Below are 27,738 nucleotides of genomic sequence, written 5' to 3'. Positions count from 1 at the left end.
CAAAGTAATAAATTTTGATTATAAAAAAAAAAACAAAACACAACACTTGATCAGAGCTTGGTGTAGATGCATGATTGTTGTACAAGTAGTTTCATGGTCCATATCTTTGGCATGATAATGGTCCCAATAAATAAATGCTGCATTTCCAACAGGAATGTAAACTTTAAGAAGATCAACAAACCATATAATCATTTAACAGGAAGCACTTTGTAGGCCATATACAATGTTACTTTATGTGGACGATACAGCACAGTGCTTAAAGCACCGATAATATGTAAATTATTCCAAAATATAATAACAAGGTTGTAGAATCACCCAGTGGCAGTGGTGTTTGATGAGATCACAGGGTCACAATGAACTCCATCACTGAAGGCTGTAGTATGGGCAGTGTAATAGCCTCTGGCGTCACAACCTGGAAATCACAGAAAAGCATCCATTTTAATACAGACTTGGCTCGTACATCGTCAGGTCATGAATGTGTAAGCTGTTGGGTCAAGTCCAGCTCCTTCCTCCCCAGCGTAAGTCAGAAGGTCTGTTAGCAACCTCTGAATGGTTGTGGGTTTCCCCCAGGCTCTGCATGGATTTCTCCCAGCACAATGTAGGCTGCCATATAAGTGAACTATTCTTGAGTACAGTGTAAAACACAACTCAAATAAATAAATGAAAATATAAGTGCTGCCATGTTGTTACTTTTCCCATAGATCTGAGATCGCTTACATTCTTCCCAGGTTAGCTTTCAGATCTGTACTCAGTCTCCATTCACTAACCTGAAACTCGATCTTTCAAGCCTGCTGTCCTCAATATGTCAAAGATGTACTTGTTTCCTTTAATCCCACCATAATTCTGACTTCTTATCACCTAGTTATTTGTGAATACGTGTATGCTATTATTGTGAAAAAATAAGATGATTAAAAAATGGTGGTTTCCAATGCTCAAATGTGTTCATGGCGATGTTATGGTCATTATTATTCCTGCATGATGAGGTGATATGAATTCAGAATTAGTAAGGACAGCACAGGCAACAGGACCGAGTTTCAGGTTGGTGAATGTGATGATTCAGAGTATTTAATATGGAAGCTAAGCTATAAACATCATAGTTAACTGATCTCGGAGCTAAATTTACAGGCATGTCTTTTTAGTTTAAGCAACTCATCCAGTTTTATTCAGGGAATGTTTCTTTGGAAACTGATCAGTTTTATTTCTTTCACTTTAAAGCATATATTACTTGTATTAACATCATTGTGAAGCCTTTATTAAGTGCATTCTGTGAAACCTTAATACTGTCACATCATACCTGAGATCTAGGGAGGATCAGGTGTGAAGCGCTTTCTTTTCCAGCAGTCTGGATGAATTTTCTTCTGTTCTTCTGCCAGCATGCGGGCTTCTTGAGCATACCTGTCCCGCTCTTCAATTGTCATCTGCTTCCACTTATCACCCAACATCACACTGATTGCTCTGAAACACGATTTCCAGTTATCAATTATACATATCTTATTTATGTATATTTAAAGTATTATACATATATCCTTCACACAGAGCCAAACATAAAATGAAACAAAAAAAGTTTTTATTTGTTGTAACCACTGCCGGAAAAAAGACATAAACCACAAATCTCATGTTGGTTTAATTCGATATGAAAAAAAACTACTAAATATGGCTTCACATTTTTCATTTTGCAACATGCTTTTCTCCTTTACTGTTAAGAATTCTAAAAGGTTATTGCCGATTTCCACTAGAGAAAACGCCTCACATAACCGTGCTAGATGTATGTATTATTTAGACAATAGACAGTTTAGAACACATTTACCTGTTGTCTCGTCCAGGATATTTTTTTGTCAGCTCGACTCGGTACTTTTTGGCAAACAGCATGAAAGAGTTCATTGGTCGCTTTGGTTTAAATTCCCCATCTGTGGGGAACTTAGAAGGAGATCGTTTACCAGGTGATTCTGAAATGTGTTTTGGGCTCATTTCCTGATCCAGTCTTTGCTGCAATTATATTATTCACAAAAATTCACTGCAGTACTACAAGGAGATATAAACATTGTTATCTTCTTTACCACTAAGTTCAAATGAGATTAAGATGGGCTTTCACATGCCTGAGCCCCTATACTACTTGCAGCATGTAACCTAAGTACAAAGACGGCACACTTTGATGACTGGATTTCACGTAAAGTTTGGTATGTATAAATGCACTTGTGGGAGCACGTGAAGGGTTTAAAACAGCACTTTTGATGACAACATTTAATTTTTTCTGATGATAAAGTAATCAAACTTCAAAAAAACTTGAATGGCCATATAAGGTAGACGGACGAATACGAATCAAGGAAACTGTGTAACTTGAGAAATGCTAAACTTAGGGTGTTTTCTTGCTTATGTTAAGGATCTTTTTAGTCACGTGATGGTAATACACATCAATGGGTTGAGCTTTGAATGTAAGAACATGATTAAAAGGGAAGCAATATGGCCTGATTATGCATGCAGCATGGTATAATTTGTTCCAGACTGACAACTTTAGATGCCTTACAGTCAAAAATGTTAAGAAGAATGACCTCACTTTCTTGAGTGTTGCTTTGAAACACTTCTCAGTGGACATCATGAATTTTCTCCGAATTAAGTTCATGCCTCAGTTAATATGATTCACCTTGTATAATGAATGCCACAAACTGTCTACTCTGCTTTACTTTGGCTTGACTGGTTTAACCTATAGTTCCCTAACCAGTGGACAACACTAGATGACCACAACATTACAATCCCTAAATCATCAACCACATAAATGCTTCTGGTGGGTGATGTGCAACTTTTCTGTTGTCTATGTGAAACAAAATGAATACAGCATATAACCCACCTTTTTCATATTGCTCAGGGCAAACACTGCTGATGTATCCATGGGAGTAAAATCATGGCTGAAAAGACAGAATTTAAAATCAATCAGATCAAACCTATATGATTGAAATACTCAAAACATTCAATCTTAAAAATATTTCAATTAAATTTAAAAAAAAAAAATTAGCGCAAATGATGAATATGTCGACCTTGGTGATAAAGTTGATATGAAAAAAAAAACTTTTTATAAAGTTATTAACATATTTAGATTTGCCATTAATGTGATCTGCATGTATTGTAAAAAGTCGCTTAAGTGTTCGTACATCATTGTGGCCTCAGGATGGGATGGTGATAAACAAACATCTTCTATGGTCAACACCCGACAAGGAATCCCATAATGCTCTGCAGTGTTACTTGGGTCAAGTGATGACCAACCTGAAATGTGGAAATTATCACCATGAGAGATCATTTTCATCATCTATTTTTTATCTAAATCACTCAAAGATGTGAGAGAAACATTATCGAAAAGAAAAAAAGGAGAAAATTAATGAAAGCATGTCCGTACATGTACTCTATCTATATATAACAACTGTAAGGTCACAAGGATTTTACATTACATACAGCATTTTAAATGACAGTAAACCACAATGTTAGTGATTCCACTATAAATCTATAGCAATCAACCTACATGTAGTATACTACATACGTTATTATAATAAGCCAAACTGGCATTGTGTTAGTTGAAATGTACTTAAGACAGGGTTGGGTGCTAATTTTCAGTGAAGGGCCTACAGTGAAGTGAAGTGTATGATTTAACCCAGTGGAGGCATACTACATGTATTAACTAACTGCATTAAATGGCTGTTTTATTAAAATTATACATTGCAAATCATAACCAATCCAGAAGCTGAAAATACAAAGTAACAAAGTGTTACTTTAAAGATGCTGTTTTACTAGCAGTAGAAGCACACAGACTAAAAGGCCAATTAGATGAAGTTATGTAAAGAACTAGTGTATGACAAAGCAGAAAAAGTATCTGGACCCTCTGTCACAAAACTTTGTAAATCAGTATTTCACATCTTCTCCTGTAAATTACATCATCTGATGGTGCTGTAACCTAGACAACATCTTTTACAAAAAAATGTTGGGAGAAGAGTGACTTGAGTCAGATGTTAGGAGAAAAGTTCTGTGTAAGTGTCCACTGTAGTTTTAATTCCAAGATTACAGCCACTGAGCCATGCTATAGAGGCAGTATATTCATAAGTAGAATATTATGGGCACAATGTCACAATGAATACTTAAAGAGGCACCTTTATCTCTCACAAAGAATGGATGGTTTAAACGACACCGAACAAGGACATCTGGTTGAGTGGAAAGGTTAGGGGTTAACTTTAGCTCAACTGTTGTGCAAGGGTCTGTCTCTACTTCATGGATTTCAAGTAACCGAAGCCCATTATTTGCATAGCTGTAAAAGATCAGATCATCACACATAAATAATACCACAGACATACAAACTGATATTAAACTGATTCACAACAATATACATCTATGATATATTGGTCATTACAGGGATTCTTTGAAGGTATAACACACAAAATAATGTGAGTAAAGAGCTCAGTTATTATTTCAACTTGCACACACTTATTGTACATGTATGTATTTAACATTCTTTTTATTGCAGTGTAAATTGGGGAATCTTAATGGATTGAATTCCACGAAAAACTGAGCCTTAAATTATGGTACCTAAAATAAAAGTGCAACTCCAATGAATATATCCAATGACTTCTGCAATTCTCTCACCTGATATCTAATAATTCACTTTGTACACAAGTAGCTGTGGCCATAAGTTTTTGTCTGTCAGCCAAATCTTGAGCATTTTGCCATTCTTCTCGGTTCTTTGATAAAAACTTAATTTTACAATCTGCCAGCAGAAATAAGAAGCAATGATATGCACCTACTGAATATTAAAAAAAAAAAAAAAAACAGATTTTACCATATGACATTATTTCATGTATCACCTAATTTCAAACGCATTTCATAATGAAGAAAATAATGAATGCCTGGAGATGCCCAAGAAGCTTGCACTGGATGTAATTTGGCTTCCTATGTCTTAAAAATATATCTGAAAGTTTGTTAAGTATGCACACTATAAAGTTAAAGGTGCTGTTACACAGTAAAATGCAATGTTTTTCTCACATCTGATTGTTTATGATACAGAGTACATGAAATAATGTTGAGTACAGCTTAAATCAACAATATAATAAATTTTCCGTACACCAGTTTACAATTTTACATTAGTTTGGTCAAGTTCAAATAGTTCAGATATACAGAAATATTGCACCAAAATGTACCTTTTGTGAAGCACTGCCAGACAGGAGTTGGCCACGGATGTGTCCATGTAGCATCACAAGACCCCATGTCCTGAGGGCAGGATGGACAAGGAGACGAAGAGGTTACCACGGAGTCACCCTCCACCTCACAACTGACAAATGAAACACAAACAACATGTACATGTATGTACTCTTGGGGCTGCCCAAATCAAACGCAGTATTGATCAAAGTACCAGTGCTAGTAATATGGAAATAACTCTGTAGCAGTGATGCATTTATCTATCTTTGAAACTTTTGGTGTTGCAAAGAGAGGACAGCAGGCAGAGTAACCCAAAATAAAACCAGGCATGAAGGCACAGTATTAGTTGCAATCCTTTCTTAACAACAAAGAATGGCCTCTCTGCAAGAACTTGATTGAAATACAAACATGACAGAGAGATTCAAGGGATCTTTGGTACTGTTTTAAGCATGGCTAAAGATCATTTTACTATCTACTCAATAAAGTGCATCATTAAAAAATGTTTTCTTATCAGATTGCCAGGATAAAGAGTGCTGTAAGTTATAAACACTACAATCAATATTCTGTAAGTTCAAATAGACCAACAATTAAGCTCAAGCCTACCATGGATCTTCGTTATCTGGAAGAGATTCAACACTAGATGGAGCTGACAAGTGTATTGGTAAAGGTGGGGAGAAGTCTTGTGAAGATGTGGACCAAGGAGGGCTGCACTCAGAGGGACGGGTGTAAGTATGTAAAGATTTCTCCAGAGATCGCACCACTGAGCCTCTATAAAAAAACAAAAAAGAGCAACTACAGTATTTAGTAATGTAAGAATGGGATTTATATACAACATATATTTAACTGATGTTCTATGCGTACTCAAGAATATTTCACTTACATGACAACAGTCAGCATAATGGTGGGTGGAAAATGGGCAAAGCCATGCGAAACCCTTGGCAATCTGCAGTTGCTGCCAGACCTTCCCACACATGACTAAAGAGAAAGCCAGCATGAGCTGGACTTCAGCTCATAGCAAGTTCATTGGGGATAGGCTCTTGGGTCATTGTGCTGTTCTAGCAGGCTAACAACTACATTTTGAAATTTACCATTTTGAAAACAATCCATTCGTAACCTCATTCGAATGGTTTTGTACCCCTTTTCGGTACAAATGCAAACCACTGAGCTTCCATTTACTTAAAGCAATGTATAACAGACCTTTATATTTCCAATTTTGTTCTACAAAACCCGACATTCTGCATCATGATGACGTCAGCAACGTCATGTTTTTACAAAACAATTCATACCTCCAGATGTTACAGTATTTGTGACATCACCTTCGTACAGAAATTTTAACGCAATATGTTCAGACTTAGGCATGCATATTATTTGCATGCATTAATGAATTTATGTTGGGTCTGAACAAAATATGAAGTTGACTATTGACATGACACATCTGACAATTCCTTAGTAAACGCCAAAATTACTTTCCATGTGAATGAGCAATTAACCACTTTTAAAAAGTAACAAGAGCATTTTACACTGTTACATCATAAACATAATTTTGCACAGGTTTGGCTAATGGCAACGAATATATTCATGTACCACCCAGTACTACTTTCCACATCAAATGCTGACCGTCAAACATCACACACCTGTCTAACACTGAAACCATCCGCATTACACATCTGACTTAATTCATGTGTCTCAAGTTATTTTGTCCACTGAAATATTACTCAAAATCAGTTACACTACATCTTTAATATTACGCATGTGCAAACAACTTATTGTTGACCTATATTCCCCAAGCCTTTGGCTACACATGTATCTATACAAGGTGAACTGACTAGATGTGATTGAGAAATATTTCCAAAGTGAAAAACCGCGCAGTGGTATTTTCTACATAGTTGTCATAGAAATCCTTGAAATGAGATATCCACATGTGACAATCAAGGAATGTGCATGTATATAACTAGTCACTGTATTGCATGAGTGTAAATGCTGACAAACTGGGCTGCTGTTACAATGACCGATATTGAATCACAGGACAACTCAGGGTTAAAAAGTAGGTCAGATACAAACCTTGTCTGGTCTATTCTGACTGGGAGAGATTTTTGCATAAGGGGACTCTGAGGGCTTGTGGCTATAATAGCAAGTTCTGTCAGTCTATCCACTTGTGCTGACTGTCCCTTCCCTTCACACTGTGACTGGGAAGAACTGGACAGGTGCTTGTGGGGTGACTCTTGGGAACTGAGATCAATACTGGTATCGGAGAAGTCATCTGACACTGATATCTCGTCATGATGGCATAAATCTTCATCTAGGAAATCTTCTGAAAATCAGAATCAGTATCAATTAAAAGACATTATAATACAATAAAATTTCAACAAGAGATGAACAAATCATTACATTCTGAACAATGATTACATATTACTGCATCCTGTGTGTGTGTGGCTATAAAAATATAATTGCAAGACACAAAGGGAGAGAATAGTATCATTACTTTGCACAGATTCTCAACTCAATAAAATCGGTAACAATCAAAAATTGCTAGCATCAATGCCTTCCAACCCTGCTTTTGATGATCACACTTTCCTGAACATCAAAGAAAATATTTAAAGGAGTTATTACAAGAAAACAAATGGCCAATGACAATCATAGAATTCATTAAATGTTGAAAACTTTTTCACACACCTGGATGGATTTTGAACTTTATTGGTGACTCACATACTCATTGTATGCTTATGATTCCCCTCTAACTGCTGTATAAGATACTATCAAACTGGACACAAAGATCCGCACCCCCCCCACAAAAATCCCTAACTGCCAAATAAAATTACAGCAATCACATGGACAAGGGAAGAGAGTTAAGATATACAATTACATGTACATTATCTATAGAGGTACTCCAAGCTTTACTTAATATACATGTACATGTATCTTACCCATTCCTTCTGTCTCGCTATTGGCAAAGATCTTTTCTGAAGAGCCATCACATTTTGTTTTTTCAATGTGATATTTTAAGCCATTAGCACTGTAAAAAAACAAAAAAAAAACAACCTCTTAATCTCATAGAAAATACATCTAATCTAAAGAAGAACAAGATTTTTATGGCAATCTTGATGAGTTTTAGTGCATGTGCGGGGAGGGTTTGACAGGGTGTATAAAGCAAATAAATATACATTTCTGAAACATCAAAGACAACAAAATCACTACATCTGATTGTAATACTATGGAAATTGAACCTTTATCTCTGACATAAGGCATATAGTTATGGCATATAGCTCGTACACTTTGTTCTTGAGTGTCCATCTGCGCAGGCTGTCTCACTCACTTACCCAAATTTGTCACCGACCAGTTGAAATGCAACATTGGCTGAAAATGATGTGTGCCAGAATGGTATGAAAAATTTAAGAGTTAGGTATCTAGAAGAAATGCACAGATGTATCCTGTTACGCTCAATAGCACTGGCATCAAGCAAACCATTACCATACAACATGTAACGAAGCAGAAATTATGATATAAACTAGATCTTATCATTCCTACCTTTTGAATGTTTTGCGACACCTGTCACACAAGAAGGGTCTTTCTGGTCCTGTGTGGCCTTTAATGTGATATCTCAAACCGGGGGCACTAGAAAGCACCTTGTCACACCCAGGGACCGGACAGCGGAGAATCTTTTGAGAGCCCCCATCACCATGTGAACGCATATACTCCTGCATCTTTTCCGTCTTCACATGCGGTCTCTTGCCCGCTGTCACCTGTGAACAAAACTTATTAAATTTAAAACAAATCATGCCTTGAAACTCAGCCCCGCATAGTAACAGGTTGTGGCTCTTGCCGTAGACACAGTTAAATGGGGGTTTCTAAGAAAATTGCTACATTTTTACACACCTTACTACTACAACACAATGTATTATGACAAGTACAATCTTCACAAAACTGCACTGAAAAATTACTACCGGTACAACTCACTATTTGTCTGTAATATTAGAGTTTATCACTAAAGAATAAACCATTTCATTTAATACCGAACACTATGTTGTGTTATACATGTACTACATTGATTGTTTTTGATACAGAGTTATCCCGCTTACTTTATGACTGGCCGTAAGGGGGAGTTAACTGGGCTAGACCATGCTGCATGCTGCCTCTTTTGCATGGGCCCACGTGGGACGCAGGCGGAAAATTTCGTGGGCCAAACATTTTGCTTAATTCACTATGTATATTCATGCCATCTCGCAATAATTTTGATCCTGTAAAGGCGCAAGTTCTTTGTATTATCAACTGTGTAAAGCTTAAGACACTGGTAAATAATAATGTTTGATAAATTTCTACAAATTGAATGTACATCCTCCCCGTTACAGCAATAACAACAACAACATTTGAAACTGAGTACACCTAGGGGACCCCCGTAGCGCCACAGGAGAGAAGCTTTGAGGAGGAAAGATTATGTGCAGCCAGCAAAGAAAAGGATGTTACATAGAGATGTGGGGCTTCCTGCAGGGTGCACAGAGGGCTGTTTAACGGAGGTGTCAAAACCTAATTCCCTAAGGCTACATAGGGTGTGGGCTCACGTGATTGATTACTCACAGGGGCCGCGAGGTTTTGTCACTTATTCACTAGTGCTAAGCAGTGATGTGGATTGCCCCTTTGGGGACACGAGCTGTGGTTATTTGAAGTCCCGTTTGTATGTCCATTTACTGCATAGCAGTTGATGTTCTGTTCGCTCACTAGGATCCTGTTCACCTCAGCAATGTAACTTTGGTAATAAAGTGGCGGCCACATCTATTCAAATCAATGAACTACTTCTTGTTGTTATGTGCCACATTTGTTCTTCCTGTTGTTTGAGGGTACTTTAATGAAAACTTTACGGCAAACAGAATCAACATTAATTCTTGGAAAACGGAGATAGGATTTCCTGGGGCAATGTCTACAGCTCGGGTTGAATAAATGTGCCATACATGTATCTAATGTAACCAGCTTGGACTAGAAATATCTTTTATTCATCTGGCTCTCACACCAGCCTATCAATGAAGATCCATCATGGATGTATCCTTTTAAAGAGATCTGAGCAACAGTATTAAGTGGATGTCCCTTGTAACTGTAAGAGATAATGCATATATAAGCACTTCATATAACTTAACTCTCACAACCACTGATGTCAGTGGTCATTTAAAAATACAGTGCAATGCACTTAAAACCCATCAGCTTTGAGCACATGTACAATGTAATAAATATATCCAACTTAACAGTGGTTTCTATTGTGTAGATCTTCTTTGAGTGGCATTGATAAAGTTGTGAAACAAGAAGCAAGGGAATACCGTTTTAGGATTACAACTTTTTGTTTATTTCAAACTGCTGTTGTAGTCTCCTATATAAAATTTAACTTAAATGACCCCTATGATCTGGAAGAAAAAGGACGAGGTTGTTGAAAATCAATAGGGATCTTCCTCTTGGGTTAAACCATTCTAGAGATATCATATTCACAATCCTTTCATAAAATTTAACTTAAATGACCTTGAAGAAAAAGGCTAACATCCCTTAAAAATAAGAGGGTTCTTTTTCAATACAAACTGTATGTGTGGAGCAAGTTTGGTGAATTTGGCATAAACCACTCTAGATATATCATGTTTGCAAGTCTGTTATAAAATTTAACCTAAATGATGACCCCAATAACCTTGAAGAAAAAGGTCAAGGTCGTTGAAAATCAATAGGGTTCTTCCTCGTGTTAAGGTGTATGTGTGTCATAAGTTTGGTGAACTTGGTCTACGCTATTCTAGAGATAGAGCATTTACAAGCCTATTATAAAATTTAACTTTAATGACCCCAATGGCCTTGAAGAAAAAGGCCACGGTCACTGAAGAAAATCTATCAATCCTCATGCCAAAGTGTAAGTGTAGTGTAAGTGTAGTGTAAGTTTGGTGAACGTGGGCTAAACCTTTCTAGATGTAGAGCCTTTACAAGGATATGGACAAACGCTGCTCACTAGGACAACATCCTTTGGCCAACAGTGGTTGAGGCGTAAAAAGTAGGACAAGATCATTGAACTGTGAAGATATGGCATAACTCTGGTATGTATCTGTCTTAGATAGCATAGCCAAATACCCCTGATGAAAAATAGATCACTGTCAGTAAAAATAAATAGGGCTATTCCATATAACCAAGTGGATTTGTGGTATATTAAGTTTGATGTGTCCAACGTGAAATTAAATAGTTCAAGAGACAGAGTGTTAATTAACTCTCAGGAATTGAATAAACATGCATATACATGACTATAAAGTTCAATGTCACTGTAATTTAATGGGGTTCTTCCACGTGGTAAATACTAAATTTCACATATTCAGTCTTTGTATTGAAATATGACTTACACATGAGTAAGTCAAGAGAATCAGGTTACAAGCCTGTCAGAAAATATAACTGAATGAATACAGTTCTTCTTCGTGTCTAAGTGGACCTGTGGTATAGGTATGGTTAATTTGGATTCAAGAGTTCAAAAGATGTTGTGATTAATGGATGGATGGACAAGCAGAAAGACAAACAGGTGGACTGACATTGGCAGCTACAAATCACAAAACTGAAGGTAAAAATTAACAAATGAAAAGAAAGTTCCCTCCATGAAATGCATGTCAAGCATGTTATGAATGACCTTACCAGTGTATTATATGCATACAGAAATGAAAATTTTGGGCCAAACAATTCTGCTAATCATTAAAAAGCAAATATATGAAATCTGTGAAGTACTAGTGTCGTATTTCTTCCAAGTTTTGGGACACCTGGTCTACTCTTTTAGCCAGTATATATGTAATTGTAGCAGAAATATTTAGTTTCTTTTGTTTTCACATGGCTAGACCATCTAATGAAGAACATACTAACTCGTATCTTCATTTTTCAAAAAAGCAGGGAAAGAAATGCAATAGTCTGCTTTCAGCACTACTAATATCTGTCCCAGAAATTAGTATAATACAGTATATTAATATTTTTATCTACTGAAGGTTGCTCGGTCAATTTACAATGAAACTGTTCTTCCCTTTCACAGAGAAAACAAGTATATAGAAAACATGTATTTTAGAGTCCAATCAAAAAATACATCAACATATATAAAACAAGATAAAGCACCATATAGTTTGAAAAGAGAAGTTATATACATTCATACATACAAAAAGCAACAACACAACCAACAGTGCTGACCCTGCAACTCTCTCAACCAGCAGAAGCAAGGTAGTGGGATTCGGGCCCCTTACCAACCCCTTCCAACCCCCTGCTGGTTGGAATCCCCCTATACACATGTACAGAGAAACAAACCAGGTGAATGGGAAATGGCCCCATTCCCATCCCCTGTTTGGTTGAAAGAATGCACATGTGTGCAAGCGTGTTACAGGGACATAGCCTTATGAAAAGATTTTCTATAATAATACATCTACATGTAACTGATACAGTAAAAGCATACATACATACATGTAAGTACATTTCATTCGTTATTTTAAGTAGCGTTATTGAAAGCTTGACAGAGAAGGGGCTTCTTTCACGTGAATAGGGAGGCAGTTCCATACTTTGATACCTATATTTGTAAAACTCATTTAATTTGTCCTTCCTTTAGGGAGATAGATATTATGTTGGGTTGATCTGAGAACAAATATTGTGCAGTTTTTTGTTTGGAGGGAAGTGCTGTTTAATATAGTTTGGACAAAGATTATGTAATGCTTTATAGATGATTTTGTAGTTTACCCTTTTATTAAAATGCAACTATTTCAGTCTTCAAAGTTCTTCCAGATGTGTTTATGCTGTCTTGTAGAACTAAACAAGCAGCTCTTTTCTGTAACAGCAATAATCAAAGTGAGGAAGAATAAGACTTATAGAAAATATCACTACAGTGATGTGTTATAAGAGCTCTCTTCCTTCACAGAATCTTTAACAATTTAGAAACCTTTTTACACACATTATTAATTTGTGGAAAGATGTTCATCAACATAAATACCAAGCAGTTTAGCATTACTGACTCGTTCGAGTTTACGGAGAAAGGGACATCTTTGATTAACTGCAGCCATTGCCTTGAGCCAAATATCATGTATTTAGATTTGAGGGGATTAATGAACATTTAAAGACATTTCTCCTCAAAGAACAACATTCTGTTGTCTTTTAACAGAGGTAGGACTGGAAAAAAAGTAAGAGCAGTTAAATGGAATTTGTATACTCTAAGTATTTTTAAGTAATATATCATGATTAACAGTATCGAATGTTTTCTTGAAGTCTACAAGTACAGTTCCAATAACTTTCTCCTTAACTATTGCCCTATCTCATGTTCAACTATTTTCAGCAATGTAGTTTTACCAGAGTGAAAGTGTAACCCAGATTGATTTTTATGCAATAATTTAAAATTTGAGAGATACTTATATAGACTGTAATGTCGTTCAATGAAACAATGGTTAGCACAGATATTGGACGACAGTAAAAGGTATCATGAAGAACTTTTTCCTCAACTTGTTCCCTGGAATAAAAGGTATCATGAGGAACTTCTTCCTCGACTTCTTCCTTGGGTTTTTCAAGACTCTGGACAAAACTGTCCTTGTTTATATTATTAAAATCCATCATGAGAAAAATGTATTGAAAATATGGCTAATCTTAGCTCAGACATGATTGTGGTGAACCAAGAAAATAGCTGAAATTTACTATCATAGCCCAAAAAGGCCGGGGTCCAGGGGCCGGCTAGGCCCCGGTAGCTAGAAAAATCTGCGGAAAACAGGTAAATTAATCGAAACTGAACAAAGAAAAAGCGGAATTCCACTAAAAAGCGGAAAAAAATCATGTCTGTTAGCTGGATCATTTATTACATTTGCCATCCTCATGATCAGTGACGGCATCAGGCTGTATACTCTTTTGCTTAGGATTACATTTTCTCAAGATCTCCCAGATTCTGTTGGGAGATGATGAATTTTCTTTCAAGTCATTAGCAAATTACCACTTGCTCAAGCAATTTTATTGTTCACTTAGCTTTCCAGTGTTTGTGATTTGGATCATTTCCCTGTCGTTTGTATATATCTCATTGATGCGCAGAATTTAGAATATCTTCTGTAGCCCATGACAGGTATTTGACTCGTCTTGTTTTCAAGTGAGCATGTTTATTTAGAACATCTTGGACTAGATTTGACCATTCATTCACAATCACTTCAGGATTTATTATGTGATCTACAGTTTCCCAGGGTACATCCATTAGGTCATGGTGGAAAAGAGAGTTGTTTAAATCATACTGTAGTAAATCTTTGATTTGAGAGTAATACAGATCGGAAAATGATCACTTATGGCTAGAACAGGGACTTGTACAGATACCACATGAACAGTCCACTCATGGTGTTTTGTGCACTTCAGTAGGTCTTTTGGGAGAAATCCTGAGAAGCTGTCCTGCAAGTCCAGGTCAGAGATCAGAACTGCCTCTATTCTGTAAGACGGGTCAGAAATGAGGGGTCATGTGACCACTCTTTCGTGTCTAAAACAAAATGGCCGCCCAATGTTAAAGCATTGGGGAAATGGTCACTTTCTGGCACTTTGCTAGCGACCAGTAAGGCCTAGTTCTACAAAACAACGTCATGAACACTCTGCATAAATACTCAGATTATCGGGAAAACTGAAATATATACAAATCCAACGAACATTTGTCACTAAGGAGATCATGTGGTCTCTGGCTAGGTATTCACCTAGGTAGGACTAGCCAAGTTGTACTTCTATAACTTTGGTATTCCCAGCTGAAGAGGAATTTCAGCATTTTTGATGTACAGAAGAGATCCTCATGTCTTAAGTAGTCATAGAGTCTCCTTTTCACGCATGAAATACACTTTAAGACACCAGAACATTTGTAAAGTTATGGAGTTGACTTATACCTTGACTTCAGTTGGCAGGCATCTTGTTTCTTGAAGAATTAGGTTTCTGCAGCTGACACTAGACAAATAATACAGTGTTTTGTTAGTTTCAAAATTCTTTAATTTGCCTTACAAACAAGCTTGGCCCAAAGATCATAACTAATTTCATGCAAGTGTATACACAACCTAACATACTCAGCAAATTCAGTGACCTGCAACACAATGACGGAAGACACAGAGGGTGTGAGTGGATAAGAAGAACTGAATGTCTACCACTGTTTTCCTTCTTAATACAAAGTGACATCTATGAGTATAGACAGACACTTTTTAACAGCCCTAGCATCGATTCATTGGGGACAGCACGGAGTTCGTATATGTACACTACCAAGTTTATGGTAAACTTATGGATTAAGACAAAGCTGTGATGTGTTATCGTATAGGTAATCACTGTGCGATGGAGCTAATCGTAACATAGTGTTTTCACATCGCAATTAAGGGACATCACTCTATACTTGTCTTTTCTTACAAAATTACAGCATATCGTTGATTGTCTCCATCAATGGGTGACCTGTGAACTGTGATGTTCCTAGAAATGAGTATTTGCTACATGTATGTATGTACATAGTCTCACTTTAATTAAATAAACAGCTACATTAACTTAATCATAATGAATATATATCACAATTTGCACATCTTTTTCTTTCCTAGTCGTCATTTTTCACCACAGTTGAAAAGGATTGACGTAAATTTACTTACTGGCAGTCTGCCATAATCTAGTCCAAATCTAAGTGCCACAAGCAGTTGCTCAAAGTGAAAGTTTTATTGCATATAAACTTAAGCAAACAAATTCCATGGAATTCCATACTTTAATGATCTGAAAAAACGTATATTCTACTGTACAGAATCTATCAATATGAGTGTAGCCTTTTTTACGGAAATTTGGGCTTGAAAACAGCATTTCTGAATAAAACGATAATCTGATCTTTGGAGTAACATTGCCTATAGAGAACTTTTAACATGAAACTTCAAACCAAAATAGGTATACGAATTCAAGTTAGAAGTTACAACTTATAACTTTTAACTGAAGGTCTCTAATAATGTCATAGAAGCATTAACATAATAAATATTTATTTATTTATTTATTTATTTATTTGCTTGGTGTTTTACGCCGTCATCAAGAATATTTCTCATAAACCACAGCAGTCAGCCTTATATGGTGGCAGGGAAACTGAGTAGAGCCCAGGAGGTTAGACCATTTAACATTGTTCGTTTACCAGTTACAATGGCTCAACAGTGCTAATGCACAGTTTTATTATACATGCATGTATTTGTGCATATAATAAATAGTAAACAGTAGCTTCCGTAGGAGACTATTTAAAGAGATTTTATGCACTAATCCAAATAGTTTAGATAAGCTTGTGATGATACCATTATGTAAAAATTCTCCAAGGCTATATCTAAATTGGAACAATATTTTTTAGCAATTATTTTATTTACATTGTTAAAAAAACTACCACTCTCAATTAACCAGTAAGTTTGACACCATGTTATATATTCAAAGACTAAAATGATTGGTTTAGTGTAGAACACAGTCATTGTAAATAACTTTCTGATGAACATTGTACATATACAGGACTCATCATAGCCACATCATAGCCTCTGCTGCCTCTTTATTTCTTGATAAGATTTATTTTTGCTAAAGAAAATACTTGAGAATCTGAACCTTTTTCATTACAAATTTCCTACTTTTTCTGTTCTCAACCATGTGAACTGCAAACCCAACCCTCAGTCCCATCCTAATCCTCTTATGAGGAAGTGAAAGGGCACCCTGATACTCTGATCTGATTGACATATTGGACTCCCGAATCATGCAGTTTGAAAGTCAGAAACAGGCAGACTTCACACAAGAGCCTTTTACCAGGTTCAAAGCCCACACACACTCTGTCAGCCATCAGGTGTGACTATAAATAGGTTAACCGCAGACTGTTAAACAAATAATAGGCCACCACATACTCAATCTTACTATGTACAGTGTGATGATGTCTGAATTACTATTGACATGTTGCAGCTTTATGCCTGAGTATATTCCCAACTGTTGTCAGCTTTTTACATCTTAAAATATTATTGTGCTATAAATTCTCCCCGTTTCCTTCTTATAACCATCACAAATTACCGAACAACTCACTTTCCCAAATCCCCATAGCGCGAAAATTTTAAGAAATGCACAACTGCCAAAATATCTATACTATAACCTGACAGTGTACACTTGAAACTCATTATTATTGACAGGTTATATAATGCAAAATTACACATATAACAACAAACATGCCTGGTTACATTTCAATCAAGTTAGGCCTAAGTGTACGTGTAGTTGCACTTGTAGACGTAGTGGTAGTAGTAAAAATTTTAGCCGTAACATGTCATCGTAAAGTTCACAAATGTTGTAAAAGTACGAAAAACTGGTGCTTGCATGAGCAATATTTACAAAAAACAATATAGCTGCTTTGGATGTAGTTAGCATAGTTTATATTTGCATAAAAATGTGAAAATTCTTATTATTATCAAGTCGTAGTAGTCGTAGTAAAATTCAAATGGGTGCACTCACCTCAACCGACGCCATCTTCTCGTTAGGGGAATTGGGGGGGAGGTCCAACAACAACATTCTGATTGGTTAATAATAATCATATGTCGATAGCGTTTATTCTGATTGGATGCTATTTTTGGCACTAGTCAATTTTCATACTGGGCTATTGTAAGCATTACATCAGTCGAGTGTACCCCCCTTTATATTCCCACGGTATGTTTCATTATTTACTTTAGCTTCTAATGACAGCTTTAGGCTCGAATGACGCAAAGAAATATAATTTGTAACACATCAGTTTCAGGTGTAATTCTAGTAAATACTTTCAACTCTGCATAGTTTTATTGACATTGTAATAACAACGTCGCATGTGTTATTTTGAACTTTCGTGGTTTTGGCGCGGATCGCAATCAATTCCATTACAAGATGTCCGATTGTCGTCACTTATGCAAACAAGGTGGGTAATCAGTAGCATTTCTAGTTACTTCAGTAAGAATCTTTATGTACAGAAGCTAATGGCACTTGCAGCTCAGTTTTGTCCAAAGGACTCTACTACATTAAATATCGATCTAGAAAAGGTTTACGAGATCTCACCGCTTGTGTTTACTTCACATTGTTGCAAAGATTATGGCTCGTTAAGATAACTGTAAATGCTGTCCCAACATGATACCAAACCAGCAGACAACCTCATACAAAAATGTGTTCCTGGATGTCAGAACTTCCCAAAAACTACACTGTTCAGTGTCATTTAGAAATGGTATCATTTTGTGACAGGCCTTCTCTAGTGGCCGAATATGGTATTTACTCGAGATTGTAGTAGTGTACGTAGTGCAGATTGGCATGCTTGCCGGCCGTTAATTGCCGAACTTTTGAGGTCGCAGGTTCGAATCCCTGAATGGTCTTTTCCAATTTCAGCACTAATATCTGTAATGCTAGTCAGCTCTTTCTTAGTTCAGTTAAACTAATTGTAAATTTCGCAAACTATATTTCATTTTTTTTTTTTTATTTGGATCATGGACGAGTGGTTATGCCTGCAGCATAGGGCCTAAACTCATTTCCATTAACCAATATTGGAAGCTCCCCCACCAGTCCAGTTACTCCTTTAAAATGGTTTGGGTCATAGACCATGTGAGTGGTGGATCATCTATAAGGTTTATATCCATGTGTATTTATTGAAGTGGCCACCCATCTCATACACAACCTGGGTTCCTAGGTCACGCATACTTATCGTTTGCAGTTATGCATACAAGCAGTATCTTAACAGAATGAAGACATCAGCCATTTTAGAAAGTTGAAATCAGCAGAGAGGTTGAGTTTGATGAAATATAGGCTATGGATGGATGTTTACTTTTGGAATGATTTACAGCACAGGATTCCACCTGTCTGTTAGTGTGAGACCTGAAGCATTTTAAAACGCTGGAGAGGCCGGGGAGCAAACAATGACTATGCAAGCGCCTGTCCAACCATAAAAAAGTAAACATAGACATCCAGGGCTAATCTTAGTTGAACTTATGGTGTTATTTACATGTACACGTATATTTATTGATCAAACATTTACAGTAACACTACGGCTCTATGGGACCATAGGTCTAATTTTATATACATAGAATGTAAATATGGCCTAGCCCTACACATCTCCACCTTTGCTCGCATTGGATTGGAGCCATACCAGAATCCATTTACTTTACTTGGAGTATTGCTTGAGTGCTGCTGTCTGGGACCTCAGGTACTTACCCTGTGTCTCCTGTGACAGTGCTGACCTGCACAAATTGTGTGGGGTACAGCACATCAGAACTCTGGAACTACTCCACAAGAAATGTACAACTACATGTAAATGGAGTTGGTATGATCCACCAGAGTGTCCCTTTGTAAGCAAACGTGGAGCCATGTACCTAGGGCTAAATATGGCTAAAGTGTGACAAAAGATTACAGAAATATTATATAATGATAAGTTGACCAGTGTTTTGATATCTGGTGCTTTAATACTGGTTTGGCAACCAAGTTAAGACATCAGTTAAACACACTTGCAACATCTTGGATGTAATATACAAGTATGAGCTCATTTTGTTTGGAATAACCCACTACCAGAAATTGTTGCGTTTTCCTGCATATTCAGTAATTTGAAAGCTGGAAGCCTATTGTTCTTGCTTGGAACATTGAAATTATAAGGTTTCCAGTTTGGAGTCCTATTATTCAAGATAAGATTATATTGGGTTTAAGCTGAATGCTGGAAGCCTGTTGTTCTTGCTGAGGCTATATGTCTTTCAAGGTGAAAGCTGGTAGCCTATTGTTTTCTCTCGAATTATTAAAAAAAATTCTTTCCAGACAGTGCCTTGTGCTGTTTTTCTGGAAAACTGTAAATCTCAGCTATTTGAAATCTGCCAGCAAACGTCTGACATATCTCATGTATGCATTTATTACCATAAATTATCAAATTCCTGACTTTCTTGTGTATAGGAATCAAGTGTGGAAAGGTGACATGTTGGTATCTCAAAAAGTACTGTATGTAAAGGCCTCAGGTTTGGCATACATTTAAAGCACAACAGCACTCGATGTTCCATTGTTGATACCCTGAAAGTGTGCTAATTGCGATAAATTGACAAATTCATGACCTTTAAGTCTCTCAAATTAGGTATTAGAGTGCATGTTACTTAACTGTGAATATTTCAGCCCATTTATGAGTTTTGCATTCATGTGTTTACCACAATGGAGCTCTGTGTTAGCTTGCTACCAAATGTATGTTTATTGCCTTGAAAAGTTGTTGTTACATTACATATGATGATTTCATGTGATTAACACATGTATTACTTCACATGATTTTAGCCAACTAATCACAGAGCTTTACTAGAGTGAAGGGTGAGTAAAGCTGGTGAAAAATTTCAAGAAACTGTACAACCTTTACTGTACAGGCATTTTGCCTAGACTTGTGCTATACAGATGTCCTGCACATGTACAGCACCTCAATGCTGTGGTATTAATGAAATAATATTGAGTGAATCCATAAAGAATAATGGACAAAGCGAGAATTTTATGAATATAACATTACTGGTTTACTGTGTAGGTGCCTTTTAAGACATGGAGAGTGATAGCATTGAGAAGATAAAGAAAATTTCTGAAGACCTGTGGAAAGAAGTACAACAAGTAAGTGTTCAGTGCATTCTAATCTGTGATGTTTGAGAATGCAAAAGCAGTGTAATAATTGCATGTATCAGCATGGTCATAAAAGGGATTTTTGAGATCTGTTTTTCTTGAAGGCTTGAAGAAACTTTACTGTTCAGTGGTGATTATAAATGTTCAGTGTTTATTTAAGTTAATAATACAGAAAATAATATCGTTGAACCTTTGTTTTTTTTTTTCTTGACATGGGGTAGTCTGAGATTGCTCTGACATTAGGTTCAATTAGACAATTTTGATTGGCCAAGGAGTAGAGTGGGTTCCATATGAATATTTTCTAAATGCCAATAGGATTAATTTATAATAATTGGCAGTTGAAATGATGATTTCTTTTTCAGAAACATTTACATATTAGAAATACGAGAGAAGTCACCATTTTTATGTGAGGAGGACCACCGTAAAATACTCAAGGAAAGTATTAGAAAGGTCCGTGGAGAAATTGAAGCCCTGAAAAGGAAACAGCCAGAAGGTAATTAAAGAGTCAGCTATTCAATTAAGGATTTTTTAAAAAATGGGTGTACAAAAGCAGGGGAAGATTCTGTTGCAAGTTACAGGGTTCTGCGTTATTTCACTATTTTCACTATTTCAACACAATGAAATGCATAAGCTTATATTCAGCTTAATTATTCACTTTCATCCCTGCAAACTATATGATGAACAGTGTGTATGAGTTTATGTACATATATTATGAATTTTCTTGCAGTTTTTAATAACGAGTGATAAATTAAGTCAGGAAGCAAAAATTCATTCCTTGTTTATTAAGTGATATCCATTCCATTTTAAATGTTAGGGTCTTTTCAACAGTCCAGATGCTCAAATAGATATTATCAAGGAGGAACTAAAATTGAGCTTTTCTCAGCTGAAGGAAACATTATCAGTGGCAAGAGTGGAGCGGAAGAAAATGGCAGATGATATATTGAGGTGTGTCAGATCAGTTTTTAGCTTGCCTGTACAAAGTCAGGTGTTACTTATGTCATACCTCGAATGATGGCGTCCAGTAACAGGGAATGTCAAAGTAAATGTTGGGTGTGGTATTTTGGAGAGCTCTGCATGTATTAAGCTCAGGTTTTGTATACTGTACATGTAGTCATTTTAAACTACAACTCCAGATTTATAAAATATGTGCAATGGGACAAAGTTCATTTGTTTGTTTATGTTGGTGTGCTTTCTTTCGTATCTGAAAATACACTTCATGGAACAGATTAGCTCAATTTCGATCAGAAGTTGAAACTGAAACATAATAAATAAGCAGTATGTGATATGTTTGCCAATTTAGAGTACAATTATATCTTGGCCATTGCTTGTTTCTAATTTCTACCTCCACAAAAAAAATATTTGAAATTTATCTACTTGTCCTGAATTATGAATGTGGTCTAGATATTAATAAGAATTGAGACAGCTGTTTGTTATTACTATTGTAATTAATTTACTATTATGTGTGATTTCTTCAGTTCTGGAGATATGCACATTTTCTTAAGTGTATTTGTCCTCACATAATTTAACGTCTTGTCTTTTGATATTTTTTCAGGAAGAAGAAATAGTGACACAGTTAGAAAATATCAACCAAATACTTCAAAAGAAGGTTGAACAATCACAATTAGAGATTAATTATACTAAAGATAGGTAGGCGGTATTGCTAATTATCACACTCAAAAAAATTCCTGGTTCACGTAAAAATGTCAACAACATGATCATTCAAAATTCCCCAGGAATGTACATGTATGGGTAAAAAAGTGAATGTAAAGAACTGTCCATGTATTATTTCAATTTTCACGGAAGCACATTTGTTTTATGTTTAATTTTTGTTGTAGTTGTAGGTCTCATGAAGTTGGAAGAAAGTTATTTTAAAAAGTGGTGCGACATATTCCCTTCATATGAATAATGTTATTATTTTATTCCTCAATTCCTTATTTTACAAAACTGTAAATTACAGTTGTTCCTTTAGCTAATATGCTCTTCCCTTAGATAATATTCTCTCAGGTAATGCTCCCATAACAGTAGTTTAAATTTTTTTTTTACAAGGTCTCCGGCCTACCCTAACTCACATTAACTCCGGTTTTCAATATGTCTATTCCAAAAAATTGGTGGTGGAGGGAGGTCCTTATTTTCCCACTTGGTGCTTTTTGTCACATCAGCTCTTATATTGGCCATTTTGGATTTAAGGCTATTAACATTTACATGCTGGTCACATTGTTGCTCACAAGTGCTGCTTTTGGTATAATACCCAGTCCATCCTTAAAAGACGTGTGCAAACAAAGCGTTTTTTTCTGGCTTTCTAATGTGTTTTCCAACAAAGACTACCAAGGCAATAGGTTGTCGACTGGCATCTGTAGAAACCAATTGAGCTTACCAGGCAGACAAATTGCGCTATGCAATATATGCTTATTGGAACTTAAAAGTGAGGTAAATGATGCATAGCATCACCATTGTTACAATATACACATGCACATCATAGAACATTGTTTTAGTGCATCACATATATATTTAAACTATGTATGCATAAATATACTATGCATAAACTATGTATACCTCATGTCCGTGTATGCTTGCGACCTGGCTAGAATGTGGCGTCTGGATCTCCACTCTTTCTTTCTTCGATCTGTGTATAGCTGATTGCCACTTTCTGTCAAAACAACCATAAATAGTGGTGCGATCACCCCATGGGATTTGCCCTTGTGAACAAGACTTAGCGAACTAAATGATTCTGTGATTTGAAACTTAAAGGTGATGCAATCGCTGCAAGACATCACCATCAGGAATGGTGAGATCAGCTGATAAGACTTACCCTTGGGAACAAGACTTACTTAACTATCTTTCTGTGATTTGAGATTTTAAATGGAGGTGGTTGTTGCAAGACATCACCATTAAGACTACTGGATTATCTTTCTGTGATTGCCTGTTTGCAAAGTTTTGTACTGAAACCTAACAGAGTATTGGCTGACAAGAATAGCACTGTTTTTGTTATGAACCGATAAAATTATGAGCTGATGCATGCATAATAGTGATTGTATGAAAAGATTAAATTTTCATTGTTTTGGAAATGTTTGCTCAATGGTAGTACATATATATTTTATTATTTAATGCTTTTGTTGATGCGTCAATTGTGTGAATTTTTATACAAATACGTGTTCATCAACCATTTCATGTAGGGTTGTTTTCTTCAGTAATTCTTATACATGTATATTTCTTATAAATATACAACATGTATTTCTAGTGTTTTGAATTGTGTGGTTGTCCATTTCTTTCATTTACCTCCTCATTGCTTATGATTGAAGATTACATCCCCACCAGAAAGAGCAGATTGCCTTTGGTTAAAAAAAAAAACAAAAGCAGCAACATTTGACTAATTTTGCATTTCCTTCTTTTTAAGGTACTTCATGGACTTGAAAAAGAAAGAAACCCTTATAAAGAAGCATCATAAAAACTTGATGAACACAATGGTAAAGACGGTGTGAATGACATTTAATTTAATGTTACCACATGCACTAATTGGAATGACCTAAAATTTCGCCCACAAAAGTGCGTTTTATTTTTGGTGATGAAACTTACAATTTCGCAGTAGAATGTCATCCCATGTTCCAAGCAAACCTCAAAACACCTTTCTAAACTCAAGAATTCTCAAAATCCAGAATAATGGGCAAGTTGGTCATGGTCGAAATTTAGGATTGTTCTAGTTTGATTTTGGGTAAAACACAAATCATTATGTGTAGCTCTGCAAACAGATGAAAATGTTTATTGGTTTGTAGAATTAAATTTGAATTCTGATATTAACCATAATGCCTTGAACATGATCACTAATTAAGTGTAAAGTTTGACAGTGAAATTGTGTGGAGACTTTTGAATTTGAATGTAGCATTTCTCCTTTGTTATTCAAAGTCTGTTATTGTTAATTTACTCACAGGCTGATTTTCTGAATGAATATTTCCCACCTCCCAAACCGTCAGATGTAAATAAGACCGGGAAACACAGAACAGTAAGTGTCTCTTGAGTTCAAAAAATCAGTTGTGCAGAGGTACAATGTAAAGTTTTCAGTAAAATGCAGCATGGATCCAGCCTTGATCATACATTTCTCTAGTCTGTCTGCTGTTTGACATGCTACTCATTCAATGAATGTTCCATGAACTGGAAAGGTTAGTTTATAATTTTTGTGAAGTTCTTATGTTCTCCTACTTAAATGGTACATTTTAGTCTTCAGAATTTTCAGATTTATCTTTGCAAATTGGATCTAAATCTTAGATTTTAATGATCAGATTTATTGAAGATTTAAGGTACTCGTACCTGTATCTGTCTATCTGCTCAAAGAGACAGTGCAGTATATTATAAACCAAACTATACTCCTTTGTGCAAATTAAAACAATGAAGACATTGACAATTGTTAGTAATACTGGCTTATTTAACAGTTATTGGAGTAACTATTACCAGAAGTCCATTACCTAGAAGCATGCAACTTCCCTATAGCTAGCTGTAGTAAGCTCAAGTTTTGCATACATGCAAAGTACAGTGACAAAAGCAGTTTGTTCCATTGTTGAAGCTCAGTGTACATTAATTACCATAAATTACAAAATTCACAAATTAAGTACTGTATATATCGACTTGAAATTTTGCATTCATGTGTCTCTAAGAGGCAAGCTCTTTGATAGCCTTGCTCCCATATCCAAGTTTTTTTTTTGGAAATAATTGCAATTTAGGCATTATGGGCCATAGTGGCAATCTATGTTGCCAAGGACATCATTAGTGACTTTTTGAAAGTACTATTTTCTGTATTTCCTTTTCATTTCAGAGAAGGCAGTCCATGAGGGCTACTGATCCAGCAACAGAGCTTCACGCACTAAAATCTATTATTGAGGTAAGAGTGTGTGGTTTACATAATATGTATAATAGTCCAAGATGGATGCAAACAAATACTTAACATTGAAAATGAAACTAAAACATGGATTTGCAAATCAAAGAGCCTTGAAACTGTTTACATGTAGTCTAGAGAAGAAAGCTTTGTGCAAAAAAAAAAAAAAAAATGGGGAAGGGCTGAACAATTTTGCAGTGGACAATGCATGCACTTCAGACAGTGCTAAATTAAACTTGATATCTTCACCAATGAAAATTGTGGAGGGTAGGTGGGATATTTTGGACTTCATCAAAGCTGTAAATAAATAATATTATATTTTAAATATTTAATTACCTTGTATAGCTTTATAACCCAGCAATGTGTAAGCCACATTGAGAGCAGAATTTCAAGGTTCAGTGTGATGGTACTCTTTTGCTTATCTTTCTTTTTCATTATGTTTACAGAGGTTTATTAGCCTGAAGGCAGATTTTCCTAAAACATAAATTTACCTTCACTATAACAGTCTTTTCAGAGACCACCAAAAGATAGCATTTTACATTTTTCTTTAAAGCAATGGTAATAGAAAAAAAAAAGTTTGATTCTCATGCTAATGACGTTCTCTTTCACAAAACTTATCAAATACTTTTAAGTGTATTTTGTCCCATTGTAGAGCCTGATGAACAAGTGTTTGGAAACGCCACATGACGCTTATCTCACAGTGGATGATAAATTTTGGCAACCATATGTAACATTGTTAATTCGCTGCAACATTGCCATGTTTCATCCAGAAGATGACAAGAGAATTAAGCTGGTACCCTTCCATTTATGATAGCATGAATGAACTTATTTTTCTTTGTTTGTATATATATATATAGATTTTACCAGTGCAATGTCACATTTATACATTTATCATCATTTTTTAGCTTGCAAGTACAGGTGTAGCATATTTCATACCCCAAGCAGTGTCCAATAACATGGAAAGTAATGTTAAACAAAATGTTAGGAGTGTTATCTTAAACAGTACTGCAGGTATTTAGCTAAGGTTTTCCACACATGCAGAGCACATTAACATGAGGGGGCTGTTTCATCCCCTATTCATTGTGTGCATATTAAATACCATAAATTACAAAATCTATGTCTTAGTGTATTGCTTATTAGAATCAATGTTAAGGTTAATGTGAGGGTTGAACAGTGTCTCTCTAAAAGCACTGCATGTATTGAAGGGAAGATTTACAGACACAAAGCTCAGTGCCATGCTGGGGATGTTCCATTATGCTCTGTGTGCATATTGATTAAGGTAAATTAAAACCAAATTCAAGACTGCAGTACTTTATGTATTGAACTGAAGGTTTGTATCCATCTATCTTCTACAAGTGAGTTCTTTGGTATCCTTACTGCCAAAGTTTTTACTTTTGTGGTGGATGCATAAAAATTGGACATTCACTGGTCCTGTCCTTGTTGTACATGTTCAATGAATTATTGAGAATTTGAAAATAAATGAAATTGAATATCTCCAGATTTTAACATTACTTGTAAACTATAAAAAAAACTGTGAAGTATATATATACTATACAGTTTTTTTTAATATTTAAATATATATATATATATATATATATATGTAATTTTAGGCATGGAAATGTTTGTGGTGAACTGGTCATGTAGCATCATACAAGTACATTCTAATATTTCCGCTTTATACCTTGCCAAAATGTGTACAAATTGCATTAATGTTTTACAATACAGAATAATTAAGAAAAATGTTGTTCATTTTTCGGTGTTCTTAATTTTTGAGTTTTTCCTCATTTATTAATTTATTTGATTTGTGTTTTATGCCGCACTCAAGAATATTTCACTCATAAGATGGCAGCCAGCGTTATGATGGGTTTGAACCCGGCATAGCCTGGGGGAAAACACATGACCTTCTGCAAGTTGCTGACAGACCTTCCCACATACAGCCAGAGAGGAAGCCAGCATGAGCCTGACTTGAGCTCATAGAATGTTTTCCCCAATTCTAAGCTGCCTTTGTTGACATCAGATCAGCAAAGTAGTGACATCAGATAAGCAATGTGGTGACATCAGATTAGCAACGTGGTGACATTAGATTAGTAATGTGGTGACATCAGAATAGCAACATGATGACTTCAGGACAGCAACAT

General features: G+C 35.8%; 2 protein-coding genes across 4 annotated transcripts; one reads left to right on the top strand and one right to left on the bottom strand.

Annotated features, from left to right (window-relative positions):
• Positions 1 to 283: 283 nt before the first annotated feature.
• On the bottom strand, positions 284 to 17,636 carry LOC135471883 (HMG box-containing protein 1-like). The gene is made up of 13 exons (XM_064751292.1): positions 17,611 to 17,636; positions 8,698 to 8,912; positions 8,097 to 8,185; positions 7,234 to 7,483; positions 5,776 to 5,940; positions 5,175 to 5,305; positions 4,624 to 4,744; positions 4,134 to 4,288; positions 3,147 to 3,258; positions 2,846 to 2,903; positions 1,808 to 1,986; positions 1,295 to 1,455; positions 284 to 412 (listed from the first exon to the last, which is right to left on the bottom strand). The coding sequence occupies exons 1-12, from the start codon at positions 17,623 to 17,625 to the stop codon at positions 1,302 to 1,304; spliced, it is 1,644 nt and encodes a 547-aa protein (XP_064607362.1). The 5' UTR covers positions 17,626 to 17,636; the 3' UTR covers positions 284 to 412; positions 1,295 to 1,301.
• LOC135471884 (centromere protein K-like) lies at positions 10,448 to 27,094 on the top strand. 3 transcript variants are annotated; one of them, XM_064751294.1, is made up of 9 exons: positions 10,448 to 11,734; positions 20,648 to 20,727; positions 21,099 to 21,231; positions 21,554 to 21,682; positions 22,289 to 22,383; positions 24,131 to 24,200; positions 24,662 to 24,733; positions 25,541 to 25,606; positions 26,253 to 27,094. In XM_064751294.1, the coding sequence occupies exons 4-9, from the start codon at positions 21,662 to 21,664 to the stop codon at positions 26,409 to 26,411; spliced, it is 483 nt and encodes a 160-aa protein (XP_064607364.1). In that variant the 5' UTR covers positions 10,448 to 11,734; positions 20,648 to 20,727; positions 21,099 to 21,231; positions 21,554 to 21,661; the 3' UTR covers positions 26,412 to 27,094. The 3 variants fall into 3 exon arrangements, with proteins under 3 accessions (XP_064607364.1, XP_064607365.1, XP_064607366.1); XM_064751295.1 differs by lacking the exon at positions 10,448 to 11,734 and having other exon boundaries at positions 20,070 to 20,727; positions 21,099 to 21,229; positions 21,565 to 21,682; XM_064751296.1 differs by lacking the exons at positions 10,448 to 11,734; positions 20,648 to 20,727; positions 21,099 to 21,231; positions 21,554 to 21,682; positions 22,289 to 22,383 and adding an exon at positions 22,392 to 22,614.
• Positions 27,095 to 27,738: the final 644 nt, after the last annotated feature.

Source organism: Liolophura sinensis, chromosome 7 (assembly GCF_032854445.1).
Source record: "Liolophura sinensis isolate JHLJ2023 chromosome 7, CUHK_Ljap_v2, whole genome shotgun sequence".
NCBI classification, from domain to species: Eukaryota; Metazoa; Mollusca; class Polyplacophora; order Chitonida; family Chitonidae; genus Liolophura; species Liolophura sinensis.
This window is presented reverse-complemented; position numbering and strand designations above follow the sequence as displayed.